The sequence below is a fragment of the Fusarium oxysporum genome, chromosome VI (assembly GCF_013085055.1).
Source record: "Fusarium oxysporum Fo47 chromosome VI, complete sequence".
Taxonomy (NCBI): Eukaryota; Fungi; Ascomycota; class Sordariomycetes; order Hypocreales; family Nectriaceae; genus Fusarium; species Fusarium oxysporum.
The window spans coordinates 1,495,753-1,513,005 of record NC_072845.1 but is presented as its reverse complement, the minus strand read 5'-3'; the positions used below and the strand labels follow the sequence as shown (position 1 = coordinate 1,513,005).

General features: G+C 47.7%; 4 protein-coding genes and 1 non-coding gene across 5 annotated transcripts; 3 read left to right on the top strand and 2 right to left on the bottom strand.

Annotated features, from left to right (window-relative positions):
* Positions 1-48: 48 nt before the first annotated feature.
* Positions 49-6,208, bottom strand: FOBCDRAFT_136348 (uncharacterized protein; the record flags this gene model as incomplete). Its single annotated transcript, XM_059607953.1, has 15 exons — positions 49-194; positions 240-1,597; positions 1,650-1,751; positions 1,805-1,920; positions 1,982-2,014; positions 2,613-2,717; positions 2,761-2,764; positions 2,866-3,166; positions 3,491-3,492; positions 3,784-4,146; positions 4,259-4,494; positions 4,554-4,988; positions 5,051-5,346; positions 5,403-5,891; positions 6,085-6,208. 15 exons carry the CDS (start codon positions 6,206-6,208, stop codon positions 49-51), a joined length of 4,110 nt encoding a protein of 1,369 aa, XP_059467353.1.
* A 507-nt stretch (positions 6,209-6,715) lies between these two features.
* On the top strand, positions 6,716-10,966 carry FOBCDRAFT_184878 (P-loop containing nucleoside triphosphate hydrolase protein). The gene is made up of 6 exons (XM_031186908.3): positions 6,716-6,924; positions 6,974-7,818; positions 7,871-8,297; positions 8,345-8,497; positions 8,545-10,128; positions 10,178-10,966. Exons 1-6 carry the CDS (start codon positions 6,826-6,828, stop codon positions 10,853-10,855), a joined length of 3,786 nt encoding a protein of 1,261 aa, XP_031038043.2. The 5' UTR covers positions 6,716-6,825; the 3' UTR covers positions 10,856-10,966.
* An 821-nt stretch (positions 10,967-11,787) lies between these two features.
* Positions 11,788-13,373, top strand: FOBCDRAFT_261798 (uncharacterized protein; the record flags this gene model as incomplete). Its single annotated transcript, XM_031186909.3, has 1 exon — positions 11,788-13,373. Exon 1 carries the CDS (start codon positions 11,874-11,876, stop codon positions 13,371-13,373), a length of 1,500 nt encoding a protein of 499 aa, XP_031038044.2. The 5' UTR covers positions 11,788-11,873.
* Positions 13,374-13,741: 368 nt separating this feature from the next.
* On the bottom strand, positions 13,742-13,830 carry FOBCDRAFT_t141. The gene has a single exon. It is a non-coding gene; the product is annotated as a tRNA-Trp (tRNA).
* A 682-nt stretch (positions 13,831-14,512) lies between these two features.
* On the top strand, positions 14,513-15,619 carry FOBCDRAFT_184872 (dienelactone hydrolase family-domain-containing protein; the record flags this gene model as incomplete). The annotated part of the gene is made up of 4 exons (XM_031186910.3): positions 14,513-14,642; positions 14,697-14,814; positions 14,862-15,202; positions 15,256-15,619. The coding sequence occupies 4 exons, from the start codon at positions 14,513-14,515 to the stop codon at positions 15,456-15,458; spliced, it is 792 nt and encodes a 263-aa protein (XP_031038045.2). The 3' UTR covers positions 15,459-15,619.
* Positions 15,620-17,253: the final 1,634 nt, after the last annotated feature.

Here is a 17,253-nt window from a genome sequence, read left to right as displayed (position 1 = left end):
AGCAGGCGAACAAAACCATACACCCAAACTCATGGAATTCCCACCAACCTAATCTGATTTCTTCTCAGCGTCCTCATTGACCTTTTGAACAACCTCGGCGTTGTCCCTAATGGTTTCCTGGGGACCATCGTTGCCCCCGTCTTGAGGCACAGTGGCATTTTCCTCTGTGGCATCATTCTTGCCACCTTGGTCACCTTTATCCTCGACAGCCTGGTTCTCATTCCCTTGAGTCTCTTTACTTTCTTCCTGAGCTTCACCATCCTTCTTTCCCCAGATTCTCATGCTGGGCATGGAAACATTGCCCAGTGATGACACGGAGCTAGGCACCTTGGGCATACTTGGCATGTTGGGCATGCTGGGAAGGTTTGGCATCTGCGGAATCTTGTTTGGCAGCCAACCCTTGGCGTCGGCGCCGGTTTGCTGAGCCACGCCGAAGAGATAGTTGAGGTAGGTTCGCTTCTCAACCGTGTCAGCGCCCTCGATATCTGCATCGCCCACGATGCCTTCACCCTTGTCGTCAGGGAGGGGTACGAGTGAGGCGGCGTTGGCGATGTCCAGCGGTGATTCGTCTGGGAGTCCCGTGTCATTGTCGCCATCTTTGCCATTCGCGCCCTCAGCCTTCTCGTCTCCTTCAGTTTGGCCAGGATCCTTCTCAAGAATCTCCTTGGTAGTCTCTGTCTCTTCTGTTTCTTCAGGAGGTGTCTCGCGGAATTTCGGATCGTCGAAAACGTTCTCTTCGCTCTGGAACCACTCTTTGATGAGCTCGGCCGACTTGTCCGTCATCTCCTCGTAGCCTCGATGTCTCTCAGGCCTGAACATGTTGAGGTGCGCTTCAATCTCATCTTCAGCCTTAGGCATGACGCATCTTTCGAAGATTGGGTAAGCTGAGTGGCTCTCCTCAGGAACAGCACAGAATGTCCGCTCAGGGACAAAGTATCCTCCACTCCAGTAGCCATTCTCACCAAGAGAACAGTAAAAGTCGTGCATTCCAACACCTTTGAGCGAGCCGATGCGTTCAAGTCGACGGTTCAGCTCTTTTTGTCGGAGGAGTGCACCAACAAATGTGACATGATCTGAGAGCCAGGCGAAAGACTTTCCGACATTTCCGCGGTTGATATAAGCCAGACCTTGTCCGAGAGCATCCATTCCCTGACGGTAGCTTTCGGCAACAGACTCTTTGTTTATGTTCTTCATGCTCTTCATCCCCTGAATGATGGCCTCTCGGTTCATGTACGCTGCCACACCACCAGCTGCGATGGCGCCTACAGTACCCGTTTTGACAGCTACAAGCTGCCATGTCTTCCACTGAGGTCCCCGTGTACTGCTGGTAACGGCAGTGGTCGCAGCACGTCGAGCGCTAAGTCTTGCAAGACTAGCAGGTGCAGCTGCAGAGATCGCTGTCATGACATTGAAGACGCTGTTGACTTTTTGATAATTGGAGAAAGCGCCATAGACGAACATGGAGCGGGCGAGACCATTGTAAGGAGTGTCGAATGTGAGGATACCTTGGATGAGTGGAAACAAGGGATCGTTCTCGTCTCCATTGTTAGCTCTGTCGTTGATGGCTAGGAACAGAGTATCTGCTGCGACGAAGCCCCTAGTAGAGTGTCAGAGGGTGTATAAGGGTGAGTCTGGTCTGATCAACTTACCCCATCGAGTGAGCAACGAGAACAACTCCTACATCTCTGTCATGAGGAGGCCATGGCTTTTCCGACTTCCTCTTTCGGATCTCCATGACCTGCTCCTTGAGCCTGTATTGAGGGTCAACAGTCCAGGTGTGTTTGATTTATCTGAGTCGACCTACCACTCTAGAAAACCTTCTGCGGCCTGAGCCAATTCACCAGTAGTCTCATACTTGGGATATACGATGGATTCGATCTTGTCGTCTGGGAGTTCTCTGGCGACTGCTTTTTTGAGGTCCTTTGATAGTGTAAGTTTAAGCTATGAAGGCTTGTCGCATTTAGCGTGGGTCACCACTCACATAAGGAAATTCATGAAAGGTGTTATCGGTACCCTAACAATGTCAGTAGCTAATGGTGAAAGACATGCGACTATCGCACCTTGAACCCGTGGATAAAACAAAGCAATAGAGTACGCGGCATCTTGAATATCGATGTAGGTTATCAATGATTCCGTCTCAGAAGCAGAAACTTGGGGTTCGGAGTAATAATACAAACAAATAAATAAAGTTCACAGCACCTGCAACAAATAATGACGTTGTCGGTTGTAGGACAAAGATGATGGAGTTCCAGGTTTCCAGCCACACTGGATCAAAAGTACGCGTGGCGAGTGTGCATGGTACAAAAGAGCCAATCCAATCCTGTTGTGAGGAGATGAAAGGCGTTGACGTTTTGTTGGCGACAACGTCATTTTATGGTATCGTGCAGCACTAGCACCGGCCATTGGCCACGTTTTGGCTGCTAGTGCAATCAGAAGATCAAGATCAGCCCTGGGAGAAAAAGCTTGATTGTTTCAGATCCTTGTCTAGAACAAAGATAAAAAGAAAAATGAATTTTAGAGGCATTTTAAATTACTTGGTAAAAACCAATAACCATGTCTTGGAGTCCTCAATGGTGGCCTCATTTGGCTTTGCCACCACTTGCAGTCTTGACCAACTCCTCCCACTCAATGTCCTCTTGATCATCAGCATGAATAAAAACACTCATATTGACTGCCTTCTTCAAATATTCCATTGTACTGGCGTAGAGCATGCGAAGCTAATTCTCTAGTTAGTAAGTTTGAGTCTAGTTAGCATGTGACAGCCCTACCTTGATAGGCGAGGTCTGTGGAACCCAAGATATGAAGATCGTCTTAGTCCTGTAACCTTTTGTCAGTAAATTTCGGTACTAACACAGCAGAGCTCACCTTTTCCCATCTTCCCCAAGGTCGTAATCGACATCGTAGAGAGCATAGCGCGGAGCCGATTTTCCAGACTTGTCAACCGCCGAGAGAAGCTTCTGGCGGAAAGTCTCATATTCATTATCAGGAGACGTCTCTTCAACAACAACGCGCTGCTCGTCGTCGGTGATCTTGAAGATAACGAACTTGATCTTACTCGATCCCTTTGCAAATCGAAGATCATTGGCCGCGGTGACGCAGCCTTGGTCAATCAAAACACTGTGTATCAAGATTAGTCGTAGATTGGGGAATGATTTCAGTGACATTACTTACCCAGAAGCAGACTTGACACAAGGAATGAGTCAGAGTAAGATTAACGAGCTGCAAGATCAAAATGAACTTACCGCCATTTTGTATGACTTGCAAGATTTATCGCTGATAGAAAACGAAAACAATAACCAAGAGAACTGGAGAGCTCTGAAGTGTGAAATAGGTTGAAATGTCCAACAGCAAGCACATATCAGCGAAGATCACATTCATTAAATAGTCAAAAGAGCTTCTTGCTCTCACTAGATACTAGAGCTTAGTATCTAGGAAAAATATTCAATTGTCCGGGGGCCTCTCTGCCTAGTCAGGCAGACAGATAATTTACTGCTCATGAGAGAGCGGATCTCATCCCAATGCTATCACAGCAGCCTTGAGGCTAGGGAGCGATATGAGGGATTTGCCACGGCCCCGAATTTAAGGCAACAATATTATTCAATTTCAAACATCAAATGTCTCACCAAATATGGTTGCCTTGGAGATGGTTGCCCTGGAGAAGTCTCACATATTCATCAGCTGCCTGATTTTATGGAAATGATCCACCAGTTACGCGTTTCAAGACGAGGCATCTAGTTTCTTCTAAACTTCGATCTCATCTAATCAAGTTATCAATAAGATCACTCCCCAAAATCCATAGCAAACATATCAGATGCAGGGGGCTGTCCGTTGATCCAATCAGCCAATATGTTGGTCATGTCATCAGTGAGAAAGTCCGCAAAGCCATCACTTCCAGTCTGTTGCTCCGAAGGCTGACCAGCCACATCCGTCCAAGTCAAGGGGACATTTTCGGACACACCAGCCACCTGGAGTGTATCATTATTCTGATCGTACATGCCCACCGACGTGTTTCGAGATTCGACCATTCGACGGGCAAGCCGTGCGAAGGTAGAACAGATTTGATAGAGCTTCTCAGCTCCAATGTTCATATCTCGGGCGCTCCGGAACGTGGTGACTACTTGCTCAAGAAGCTCTACGTCTTCAAGACTAGATGCTGCTATCGAGTGCAGGAATATAACGACGAAAGGTGTGAATGATGAGTTATGAAGAGCCCTGCAAGTGTAAGCTGTCGGATCTGAACAGGCTAGGGCTGACTTACCAGTCGATGTAATCTGCTTTCGAGAGCATCTTGTCGCCACCGTAGCCTGAGAATGCGCGAAGATGGCTTTGTAGAGAGAGCCTTGCTGCTTGAAAGCACTGGGATGTCATGTCTGTACCTACTCCTGGCATTGCTGGAGCTCGTAACAGAATGGTTAGAGTTGAGTAATACATGATGTCCCAATGGGTCATTGAAAGCTTAAGAATCTCAACAAAGCGCACTGTACTTCCATCCATCTGCACAGTTGTCAGTTGAGTGGTCAAAACAGATTTATAATACTGGAAAGTAAGCCTACATGGTCCAATTCATATCGCCATTGGTGCATGTCGGCGACCAAAGCATCAATCCATTGTCTGCGGTCTACAGCAGGGGATTGTAGGCCGGCAACAGAATAAAGCTTATCAAATATCAAGCCTTGGATCTTGGCTAGCCTAACAGCCAGTCGAAACAGTTCAGTCCAGGGCTTCTCGGCTGGGTCGTCCGGTATTGTAGGATAATGCGCGTCAACCTCGAAGTCCTGGACTCTTGAGGCATTACCGAAATGAAGAGAGTTTGTCTTGTCAAAGACATAAAGCGTCCAGAAAAGTCGACGCTTATTGTCAGCGAAGCCACTTTGGTCTTTTTGATAGGTTACCTCTCGATGGTAGCCCATCATCTGGCAGTGACTGAGGCCTGCGTTGACTAATGAACGAGCCAGAACAGGAGCGGCTTCGTTTTGAATCTTGAGAACCTACAATGAACAAAAAAATTGATTAAAAGCTTGGCCTCAAAAGCGATCTGAGAGTAACTAACCGCGGCTGTGATAGCCAGGATATTCTCAAAACTGGGCACCGTCATAAGCTCAAAGGTTTGCAGACCTCGGTCAAAGTTTCGCTCAGCCTGCGCTTTCAGTTCCTCCAGGTTATGCTCTTCAGCAAGACTATCCTTTGTGATGATAAACTCGCGGAGGAGTAACCGCATGATGCCATTGACGCTTGTAATATGTCCAAGGGTTACTGGTTCCGTTGGGAAGTAGACCTTTTGACATAGATGCTCAATGAGACGCACGTCAGTGAGCGCTTGGCCAGGAAAGAATCTGGTCGGATTAGCTATATAGCGGGTTAGTTATTGGATCGCCAGTCGTTTTTAAATGTGTGTTGGTTACTGCCTTTGATCTTGCGTAGAATAGTAAGGACAACCGAAGCTGGTAGAGGTGTAATTTCTGGCATGGATCGAGTCGAGGCCGCGAATGGCAACTTCTTATCATTCTGACTTTTAAAGATAGAGTTCAACTGGTTGAATGATTCGCTGATGGTCTGTGCTGCTTCAGGACTCTCTGCAGCTGCAGAGCGCTGAACCTCTTGGCTAGCCTGGACAGATTGCTGAAGAAATGACGATGTTCCCTCGTACAAGGCACCACCGGGAGACGGTGCTACATCGTAGACACTGGGCTCAGAAGAACCAGCTGGAGAAACGGAAGAGGCCTCTTTCGGGCCCGTGGGCGCGGATGTTGAAGCAGGCGTGGAAGTCAATGGCTGTTCAGGTTGTTTGTCTAGACGCAACTCAACCTTGGCCAGTCTAGCTTCAAGAGCAGCCACATATTCTTCTCTTTTGGGAGATATGAGTAATTGTAAATGAACAGAGAGCAAACGGGCTTACAAGTGACTTATTCGGTTGTCTGGCCTTGAACGTGCATCTGACTGAACAGAATGAGCTTGTTGGCAGGCTATACCTGCAGCTTTACAGTTTCCGCAGGGATGGGATCTGTCACAGCGAATCTAGGAGAGTCAGGAATGAAGATAAAAGTTTGGTTATACCAATCACCTTGCGGACTTTACATGCTTCACACTTTTGCATTGTCAGTGTCTTGGCCATAATGGGATAAGAGGGCTTTGTCTGAGCAGTACGTACCGCTCGCGGGACCTGGGAGAGCCTAGCCCGCCTAGCCAGAATAGTCTCCTCTCCTGACATGACCCTAACGAACCAAGTTTAATCCACTTAGCGAAATTTAATGCAATGTGAGGTCAAAGGTTGTGTTACGGGAGAACGGGCTCGCGGAGGAGAGGGAATGCTGACACCTCGCTACCTCGGAGGCGCGGGCCCGTGGTCCCGAGCCCTACAAGATGCCCCTAATTCTGTTAGCGCAGATCATATCGATTGGCTGTCCGTGTCTCCCGCGGGTCCGTCCAAACGAGTGAGCTAAAAGGCAGCGTAAGCGACAAAAAGGCTTAGGTAAAATTAGTCTAGATTTAGTACACCTTAGATGAATTATTTTTGGCATCTCCTGTGAAGCTGCAGCGTATTCAGGGATGAGATTGATTGTCTTGGCAGCGAAATTATGGGAATGCGGTCAGCATGAGCCATTCTGTATGACCTGCTTGCGTAAGTATGTGAGCTCAGACATGTCCAGGGAGTGTGGATAAGTATCCAAACATCGCCACCCTCGTTTAGTTTGACATTAAACAATCTCAATTAGACAGTTCTTTCACTTCTTTCTCTTGAGCGTTCCTTTAGGCTTCTAGCCTTCGTTTCAACTTCTCCTCTTCTCTTTTACCACCTTCATAATAGATTCTCCACTAACTTCCACCATGGACGCCGACAACGAGAAGAAGATCCTTGTTGAGGACTCAGCTACAACAACACAAAAGGATGAGCCTGAAAAGCAGGCTGAACTTGGAGATCTTTGGGTATGACTATTCTACTGGAGTAGATGAACTCATGACTTACACATTACAGCGCGTCTTTCGATTCGCCGACCGCCTCGACTGGATCCTCAACTTCACATCCCTTATCTGCTCCATTGCTTCCGGAGCAACACTCCCCTTGATGACTATTGTTTTTGGACAATTCACTGGCCGATTTAGCGACTATGCGAGCGGCAAGCTTGATCCTGAAGGCTTTCAGGATGAGGTCAACACATTCGTCCTATGGTTTGTCTATCTCTTTGTGGGCAAATTTGTCCTCAGCTATCTGGCCACTTTGACTGTTACCGTTTCCGGAATCCGAACAACACGAGTACTGCGACAACGTTTCTTGGAACATCTTCTTCGAACCGAGATTTGGTACTTTGATACGGCTAATGTTGGATCGCCCGCGACCCAGATGACTACCAATGTTACTCGTATCAACCAGGGCATTGCCGAGAAACTGTCACTTCTTATCCAAGGACTGGCCATGTTTGTCTCATCCTTTGTCGTCGCGATAGCAGTTCAGTGGAAGCTGGCACTCATCACTTTGACTGTCGTGCCTCTCTTCTTTTTCATCATTGGCGTTGGAATGACCCTTGATGCGCCCATCGAAGCAAAGGTTCAGGGTAGTTACTCCCAAGCCAATGTCTTCGCCCAAGAGGTCATGGCTTCCATCCGAACGGTCCATGCCTTCTGGGCACAGGGCAGAATGACAGTGCGATATGACGACTATCTCAAAGAGGCTCACGTCCATGGAAAGAAGAAGTCTTTCATGTACGGTGTCATGAGCTCATCAACTTACTTCTGCATGTACGCTGGAAATGCTTTGGCCTTCTGGCAGGGTTTCCGTATGTATCAGAGTGGTGAGATCGACTCTGTTGGTACTGTATTCACGTAAGACTCTCAATCTTGACTTAAGACTCCAAAAACAACTGACCATTCATAGTGTTGTATTATCTGTCTTGCTTGCCTCATCATCGATCGGTCTTCTCTATCCACAGGTCCCGGCTCTGGCCAACGGCGCGGCAGCCGCTTCCGAGCTCTTCAAGATCTTTGACAAATCTTCCTTACTGGATCCTCTCGGTAATGAAGGCAAAGTCCCTGAAAAGTGCCACGGCCATCTCGAGGCTGAGAACGTTTCCTTTTCATACCCCTCTCGACCCGACACAAACGTACTCAACAACATCAGTCTGAACATCCCAGCTGGCAAAACTACCGCCATTGTCGGGGCTAGTGGCTCTGGAAAGAGTACTATAATTGGTTTGTTGGAGAGATGGTACCTACCAACCTCTGGCCGCTTCCTTCTTGATGGCATGGATGTATCCATGCTAAATGTCAAGTGGCTTAGGTCTCAGATGGCTCTTGTTCAACAGGTAAGACAGCTTCTTTCTGTTCTCGAATGTATTTAACATAGTTATAGGAACCGGTTCTGTTCAGGGGGACGGTGTTTGAGAATGTGGCCAAGGGCTTCACAGAGGCACAGAAGGTCCTAAGTCTTGATGAACAGAGGAAGATGGTGCAGGAAGCCTGCGAAGCCAGCTATGCTCATGAGTTCATTCAAAAGCTTGAACAGGTAAGCACGCTCCTCAACTTCAACCCAGTTTGTCTAACATTGCCTAGGGCTATGATACATATCTCGGCGAGCGAGGCGGTACGCTTAGCGGTGGCCAAAAGCAACGAGTTGCCATTGCACGCAGCGTTGTCTCTAATCCCAGGATCCTTCTCCTTGACGAAGCAACAAGTGCCCTCGATCCCAATGCCGAGCGAATCGTTCAAAAGGCCTTATCGCGAGTTTCTCAAGAGAGAACCACGGTAGTCATCGCGCATCGCCTATCAACTATCAAGGACGCTGACAACATCGTCGTTGTTTCAGCTGGCCAGGTTGTTGAGCAGGGTACTCACGAGGAACTTCTTACACTCAATGCTCACTATGCCAGACTCATTCGTGCACAGAACCTTGCAGTTTCCGCGAATCAAGTTCACAAAAACTTGAGTGCGAAGCAGAATATGGTCGAAGTCGAGACAGACGAGGAGGTGGCGCGCGTCATGACAGCACAAACCGAGAAGTCCATGGTGCTCAAGCGTGGAGATGACAAGCCAAAGGACCGCTCTATTCTGACGAGCATCTTCCTCATCCTCAAGGAACAAAAGGCCCTCCTCCCTCACATCATTGTCGCAGCGCTCGCCTGCAGCATCGCCGCAGCTACCTGGCCGGGCCAAGCTGTCCTATTCTCCCGACTCATCACAGCCTTCTCTTCCAGTCAGCCCTCCGCCTCAGATGCCAACTTCTATGCCCTTATGTTCTTCGTCATTGCGCTTGGTAATCTAGTTGCGTACTTCACCATCGGATACATCTCCAACCACGTGGCTCAATCCATCTCTCATCAGTACCGCCTTGAGTTGTTCAGTCGCATGGTTATCATGGACATTGACTTCTTTGATCGAACTGAGAACTCATCCGGTGCATTGGCTTCAACATTGTCCTCGGTCCCCACGAGTTTGACAGAGCTTCTTGGACTGAACATCTATGTTATTCTCGTCATGATTGTCAACATAACTGCTAGCTCTATTCTTGCACTGGCGTATGGTTGGAAACTGGCTCTTGTCATGGTGTTTGCAGGATTGCCTCTTCTCATGGGTTCTGGTTACTTCAAGATCCGCCTTGAGTCTAGGCTTCATGAAAGCAATGAGGCAAGATTCCGAGAAAGTGCCAGTCTTGCTAGCGAGGCTGTTTCCGCTTTGAGGACCGTTGCCTCTTTGACCGCCGAGTCGGACTTTATTGAGGCATACTCTGAGACTCTGTCAAGCATCGTCGCCCAATCAGTCAAGTCTCTCTCGATCTCGATGGTTGCATACGCCTTCTCACAATCCATCGAGTTTCTGGTTATGGCACTCGGATTCTGGTACGGCTCACGACTCATCTCCTCTGGCGAGTACACATCAGAACAGTTCTTCCTCATTTTCATGGGTGTTTTGTTTGCGGGCCAAGCTGGTGCCCAGTTATTTGCCAACTTGGGTAGTCTCACAAGAGCAAAGGGTGCGGCAAACTATCTCTTTAACCTGCGGGAGGAGCAACCAGTCATTCAAGAGACCAATGAGAACAAAGACCGAGGTCCGGATCTTGACCAGCCCATCAGTGTTGATAACGTGCACTTCAAGTACAAGAGTCGCAGTACCAAAGTTCTTCATGGACTTTCAATGGATGTGAGTCTCTCGTTTACCCATCTCACGACTACCTACTGACATTTCTCAGATCAATCCATCTCAGTTTGTTGCTGTTTGCGGTCCCAGTGGCTGCGGTAAATCAACCCTGGTATCTCTACTTGAGCGATACTACGATCCTGTATCTGGCAAGATCTGCGTTGGTGAGCAAGACGTCAAGGATGTTTCGCCTCGCCTCTACCGCAACGAGATGTCCATGGTTCAGCAGGAGCCTGTCCTCTACGAAGGAACTGTACGAGAGAACATCTTGATGGGTCTTGATGGTGAAATTGACGATACATCTGACGAGCGACTCAACGAGGCTGCTCGACAAGCCAATATCCTCGACTTTGTCTCTTCCCTTCCAGAGGGATTCAACACTCCATGCGGTGCACGAGGCACAGCATTCTCAGGCGGCCAACGTCAACGAATCGCCATTGCTCGTGCTCTTATCCGCAAACCGAAGCTGCTGCTTCTCGATGAGGCAACTTCGGCGCTTGATACACACTCGGAGCAACTCGTCCAGGAGGCACTGGAACAGACGAGAAAGGAAAGCGGATGCAGTGTGATTGCGGTTGCTCATCGACTTTCGACTATTCGAAATGCTGATGTCATCTTTGTGCTTGTTGGTGGAAAGGTTGTTGAGGTTGGAACGCATGAGGAACTTCAGGCTAAGGGAGGCGTGTACGCGGATATGTGTCAGGCTCAGTCACTAGATAGAGAGGCCTAGGGATAGACCTTTTGTTTTGTTTTGCATTTAGATTTAGACTTCTGTACCCATCTAGAGAGCTCATCTAGCTCCTTTCAGTTACATTCTCTTTGTTACGTTTCTTAATATTAGTGTTTTTATTTAAACTTTCTTAAACGATATCCTACAGGGTAGGTTCAGTCTGACCTGAGAGCAGTGACATACAACCCCTGCATATAGTTTGGACTACTCGCTTCGCCCTGTCGGAGCGGTCGGTACACTAGTGAGCACGGAAAAGGTTCTGAAACGTGCAATTAAGCCTATTATTAAGCATCCTACACTAACGATGTTTGCAACAAGCACATGGGACCTTACAGCAATGACATTCCTCTTATACTCCATCAAGCCAACTCATCTAAGATGGATTTCCGTTTTACCTAACAGGCTGAATTACTTCAGACGGAAAAGTCCACATTTGCTGCAACATAATGCCATGAAAGGGTAGTAACAAGATTCTTATCCGTAGAAAGCGGAACATGACCTGGATATAGAAGGTAACGAAACCTAGAAACGTCGGAACCTGGCTCGCCGAACCTGGTAATAGTGGAGCTTAATGCCTGGCAAGTCTCCATACAATGCTGGAGGTTCAGAAGGAATCCAATACCGGTAGTCGAGTTAGATAAAGTGTGGCTTAGAAGATCATACCCCTTGAGGGATATTCCCCTTTGAGACAGGGACGTTTGCATGATGCCGTTGTCGTAAGTTTGGTGATTGCGACCTTTCCATAATAGGATGGAAGTTACTGCTGGAAGGATTGTATCACAGTGATAACCGTGCTGTAGGAATGTTGCATTTTAGCCTGTTAAAGCCAAGGTGAGTTATGACAGGGTTTGTAGGTTTCCCCCTGCAGCCCACCACTACAAAGGGCCGAAGCTTAATCCCGTGTATTACTTCAAACTGCTCAAAGTCAAACAGGGGCAGTAAGACATAAATACAATGAAATCACCCATATGAGTTGATTTCATTCTCTCAAGCGTTGATCTTTATCAGCTCTGCAATCATGGCATCCCCACGCTCTCTCCGACGTTTTGTCTTCGCCTCTCTCGTTTCACTAGCTTTTGCTCAGAACAAGGCTGAGGAATTGACCAATTGTCTCGACAAGGCCGGCTTGCGAAACGTCATCGAGTCTGACAGTCAATGGGCCGCAGAGACAACTCAGTTCCAGAAGCGTATTCGTCCCCAGCCTGCTGCAATTGCGTTCCCTGAATCTCGCGATGAAGTCGCCCTTGCGCTAGAATGTGCGCGAGAGGCTGATGTCAACGCAAATGCCCTTGGCCCTGCGCACTCGTTCCAAGGAAATGGCTTCGGAAAGCCCGGGAACTTGGTCATCAACATGGCTGCGTTTGACGACGTCAAGTATGACTCAAAGACCACCCTCATGACCTTCGGTGGCGGCACTCACGTTGGACCTGTTGCCAAGTACCTTTGGGACACTGCTGGACGCCATGTTCCTCACGTCCGTGGTGCCCATGTTGGTGTCACTGGATCCAGTATTGGAGGCGGCTTTGGTACCACCTCACGTTATCTTGGCACTCCCATGGACAACATTGTCGAGGTTGAGTACATGCTGTACAACGGCACCATTGTCAAGGCTGGAAAGGGCTCCGAGCTCCTTTGGGCTGCTCAAGGTGCTGGAGCTTCCTACGGTATCATTCTCTCCATGACTACCAAGACCTTCAAGCCTGAGTTCGACAAGGCTATCAACTTCACACTCTCTATGGGCGATCTCAGCCCCAGAGACGGCGCCAGGGCTCTCGTGGCCATCCAGGACTATGCCACCAGCAAGGACTGCCCTGATACCTTTGCCTTCCGATGGAGCTTGATGGCTCCTCCTTACGATGGCACTGGATACTTCTACGGCAACCCCGACAGCTTTGACAGCGTTATTCGTCCTCTTGTTAACAAGCTCAAGACTATCAAGTCCGCCGTCGAGGTCAAGAAGACTGTCCTTCCCTGGTGGGACCTTGAAGTCGCTGTTGCTGGTGCTGGCATGAACCAGCCCGACGGCGGATTCCTGGGTGGCCGAGCATTCTACACTCAATCTCTCACCACTACGACCGACCACCCTCTCAGTCTTGAACAAGCTCGGATTCTTTTCGAGAGCACAACACTGGCCTTCAACCGAACTGATCTGACAAAATTCGCCTACCTTGATCTCTGGGGCGGTGTCTCCCGCAACATCAAAGATAGCGATACAGGTTATGCTCATGGCAGAAACCTGTGGTTAATTCGCTGGGACGCCAACTCTGTCAACCCTTCCAGCTTCCCTGCCGACGCTATTCCTTACCTGCGAGGTCTGATGAAACCATTTGAGGATGCTCTTGTCAAGGGCGGCTCCAAGCTTCGTGGCTTCGTCAACTATGCTGATACCGAGCTTACTGAGAAGGAGTGGAGTTCACGTCTTTATGGTGCAAACTATGAGCGACTTAAGAAGATCAAGGCCAAGATTGATCCTGAGGGTCTGTTTATTGGCCACAAGCAATCTATCCCTCTGCCTTGAGCTTTCAAGGGAAGGCAGCAAATGTTTATTATATATCGTTAGTTCATAGAAGCAACATATTTTAGCTCAGAAATCAAATGGAAAAGGATATCGAGTTTGAAGAATTAAGTTATAAAAATAAGTTCATGTTGTCTAGTTTTCACGTCTGCAAGTAAAATAAATGCTCCAAGTTTCACGTAGGGTACAGTCAATGGCCCAATTAGGTAGTAAGTGGGCCAGGAGCGCTAAATGGCTTATATAGTTGGCTCGTTTTATCAAAGCTTAATTTTGCTATCCCTGAGGGCGCAAGTTCAACTCGAATCATCTTATTGATGAAATTCTACAGATGTCGAAAAACAGATTCGTGTCAAGAACTAAAAAGAAAAGTTTGAGGCACACCGGATTTGAACCGATAACCTTCAGGAATCTCCGTGCTTAATAGCTGGAATCTGACGCGCTACCGTTGCGCCAGCGCCCCACTGTTGGAGAAAAGCATCGCAAAGAAAACTCATAATGGTTTGACTCCCGTTGGGCCTAGGAGTATTCGTAGTACAGTCGTTACATATCAGCGTTACGAGATGTCTTACAAGGCTGGGCCTTTTTGAAACTCTGCATTTACTATAGACTTTGCCTTTCGAAACTATTAGACTATATACAAGCCATGGCTGGAGTATCTTAACGCCCCCATGAGCTAACACAATATTGAAATCACGAACTGGACACAGAAGTAATTGGCAGGCTAGGTCCAAAACCTTGGTTGATGACAAGATTTAGGTAAGTTTAGTATAGGTTTAGAAGAACTAGTCACTCTCGGCACCATGCTTCAAGATGTGAAATTCCTTGGGGATAGGTAGGGACCAGACAAAGCGCGGCATTTTTCTTGAAATAAGGTTGTATCGAATAAGCATATTCCCCTGCCTCCCCCTGCCTCCCCCTGCCTCCCCCACTCCAACGTCGTCACGGACTTTCAAGCATGCAATAATGCCGTCCAATCCAGGAATGTCAACATCATAACAAGCATAATGACGACAGCCAATCTCTTTTAGCCTGATGATTACTGGACCATTCGTAAGCAACACCTATCCTAAATCGTTGTATATATTCCCCTCCTCCTTGTTACCGTTCCACTTCAATATCTTGCGACCTTACAAGCCATCATAATGAGGTTCTTCCAGCCCATTGCCGTCTTTCTGTCTCTCCTCACCTCTATTGCCCCGAGCGGGGTGATGGCTGCCGAAGAATCGGCAGCGAATCAACATCAGAAGGGCGAAACTGTGAAATACCAAGGATGTCAGCATTCCCTCACACATAGTTTTCACTGAGTGCCTAATTGACTATGTACAGTGAATCTCTATGTATCTAAGCCCGGAAGGTTTAACCTTGGCCATAAGAAGCCTGGAAAAAGAACTGGTGTTCTTTTTCTTACCGATGTCTATGGCATCCAGCTGAAGGAGAATAGAGAGTGAGGTTGCCCCCTGCATTTGACTTTTCTCTACTGATCTAAAACAGGCTGGTCGACAACTTCTCCAAAGAAGGCTTCGTCGTTGCTGCGCCAGATCTTTTTCAGGGTAACCCAGCAAGGGAAACTCCCGACTTCAACATCACCGAGTTCCTTGCCAAGCACCCCCCAAGTGTCACTGACCCAATTGTTGCAAAAGCAATCAACTACCTACGTAATGAGCTCAAAGTGAACTCCATCGCTGCAACAGGCTATTGCTACGGTGGACGTTACGTCTTTCGCTCACTTGGTCAGAACGGCAAAGTTGATGTTGGCTTCACTGCTCATCCCAGTCTCTTAGCTACTGAGGAGATTGAGGCTGTCAGAAAGCCCGTGTCCATCGCTGGCGCTGGTCAGTTTCGCCACGTAATAATAAAATAAAATGAAAAGCTAATATGGATCTAGCCGAGGATCAAATTTTCCCCCAGCCCAGGCAAGCAGAGACTGAAGCTATCCTCACCAAGATAGGCAAGCCTTTCACCTCGGTTCTGTACAGTGGTACTACTCATGGTTTTGCTGTTCGTGCAAATGCATCGAACCCGCAGCAAGTCTTTGCTAAAGACGAAGCGTTCTATCAAGCTGTTCGTTTCTTTAATGCATGGGACTAGTTCACAGTCTACAAGTTGCAGATCATGACCTCTTCCAATCATCAGCAGAGGCATTTCCACTTTCCTTCTCTTGCACGGAGTCCTGGCACATGACAAGGACTATGCATCATATAGTTACCTAATAACGATCTCCATGTTTGCCAAAGCCACAGCAAATTCCGTTTGAATCTAGATTGGTCTGAGATAAACTAACTCTCTATATACACCGTGATCCATATTCGTGAAGATGATCAAAATCACCAAAACATCCCATGACGTCCATGATGCCAGCAACAATGACGAAAACATGAAGCATCTGGTGACTCTGTCCCACGATATCGAGTGTCACTGGAAAGAATCTCTCAGGCACCTGTTGCAAAGGAAAATATTAGTAATCGGCGAGGCTCACGCGAATAAATAGGATGTCAGTTGCTGTCCGTAATCCAGACTCAACTTACTCTATGAGCGTAGGCAACGACGCCAATACCTTTAAACAAAGCCACATATAGTACCAAATCAATCCCATTCTATACTTTTGGACATCCTAGCTTTACTTCATCACAGTATGGATAATAGGTGCAAAACCGCTAGTTCCTCAAACGCAGAATAGAGGGCTCCACGAACAGCCTTCGCTTTGGCAGTTCGGAATCTCGATGCATTGTGAATAGTGCACACAGTCCAGCGAGAATTGACACTAAGCCCCAGTAGATATTACGCAATAAGTGATCGCAAACGAAACCATAGTATAAAAGGGGAATCATGGCGCTATATATGAGGATAAAAATACCGATATAGTCGAGCTAACCGCTGAGAAATGGGCGTGAGAAGAATGGTTTGAGACTGCGTGATAGATTTATGATTGTCAGGCTCAGATTAGTTCAAAGAGACTGAGAGGTAGGGGTTTACGTTGCGAATAAGAAGAAGTATATGGTTACCCCAGTGAAGTATATCGTGCATACTGCGATGTTTTCGCGAGTAGCAACCTTGTACCGTGGAGGAATCTTAGTATTAAAGACGTAAACAGGAATAACCAGAAACAAATCATAACCTAGGATATGGGACCAGACATTGACTTGACACGTGAGTGTGAGGAGACATGCTTCTGGGAAGGATTTACCTGTTTCATTGTGTATAGCCCATATGCTTTGGACGCTTCTCTTGATGGAATTGGAAGGGGCTCTGTAGCCTGTCTGAATAAACTCATTTTCACTTTTAGATGAAACAATCAGCTGGATGAGTGCTATGTGTACAGAACACTCACTGCAGCCACTCCCGTCAGTTGTCACGATCTCTGTCAGCAATGTTTAAGTAGTGATATTGATGAGGGCGAGATGCATACGAATGTCTGCTATGCGCAACCCTGTATCAACCCATTTCCCCTAACGGTAGCAACATCGTCCTGCATGTGAGAAGCTTCCTCTACCGCACCAGTAGGTGGTTGAATTGGAGATACGAGTCCTCCAAGACAAACCCCCGGAACATCCCCCGAGGCGTCACAAATGGACAGAGTTGCACAGCCTCTATGTTTGTACGGGTGGCTTTGGCATTGACGTTGATGAAGGCTTGGACTTTTTTCCAAATTCCCACGCAGAGGCTGACATGCTCACCATCTGCAGTTCTTCTTCTGGCTTAATGTGGTCATCTCCCTGACGTGGATCCGAGCGACATCAAAGACAATCCACAACAGACAGTCTGGCCAAAGCTATCGTTTTACTCCAGGCAATATGGTTTCTGATACAGAACATCGCCCGAATTGCACAGAAACTACCATTTTCGCTCCTCGAAGTCAACACCATTGGTCATGTTCTCTCGTCGT

Excerpts from the sequence above, each read along its gene's own strand:
- FOBCDRAFT_184878 (XM_031186908.3), top strand. The coding sequence starts at position 6,826 with ATGGACGCCGACAACGAGAAGAAGATCCTTGTTGAGGACTCAGCTACA. Across the intron at positions 6,925-6,973 it reads CTGAACTTGGAGATCTTTGG|CGCGTCTTTCGATTCGCCGA; the intron begins GTATGACTATTC and ends TACACATTACAG. Across the intron at positions 8,498-8,544 it reads TCATTCAAAAGCTTGAACAG|GGCTATGATACATATCTCGG; the intron begins GTAAGCACGCTC and ends AACATTGCCTAG.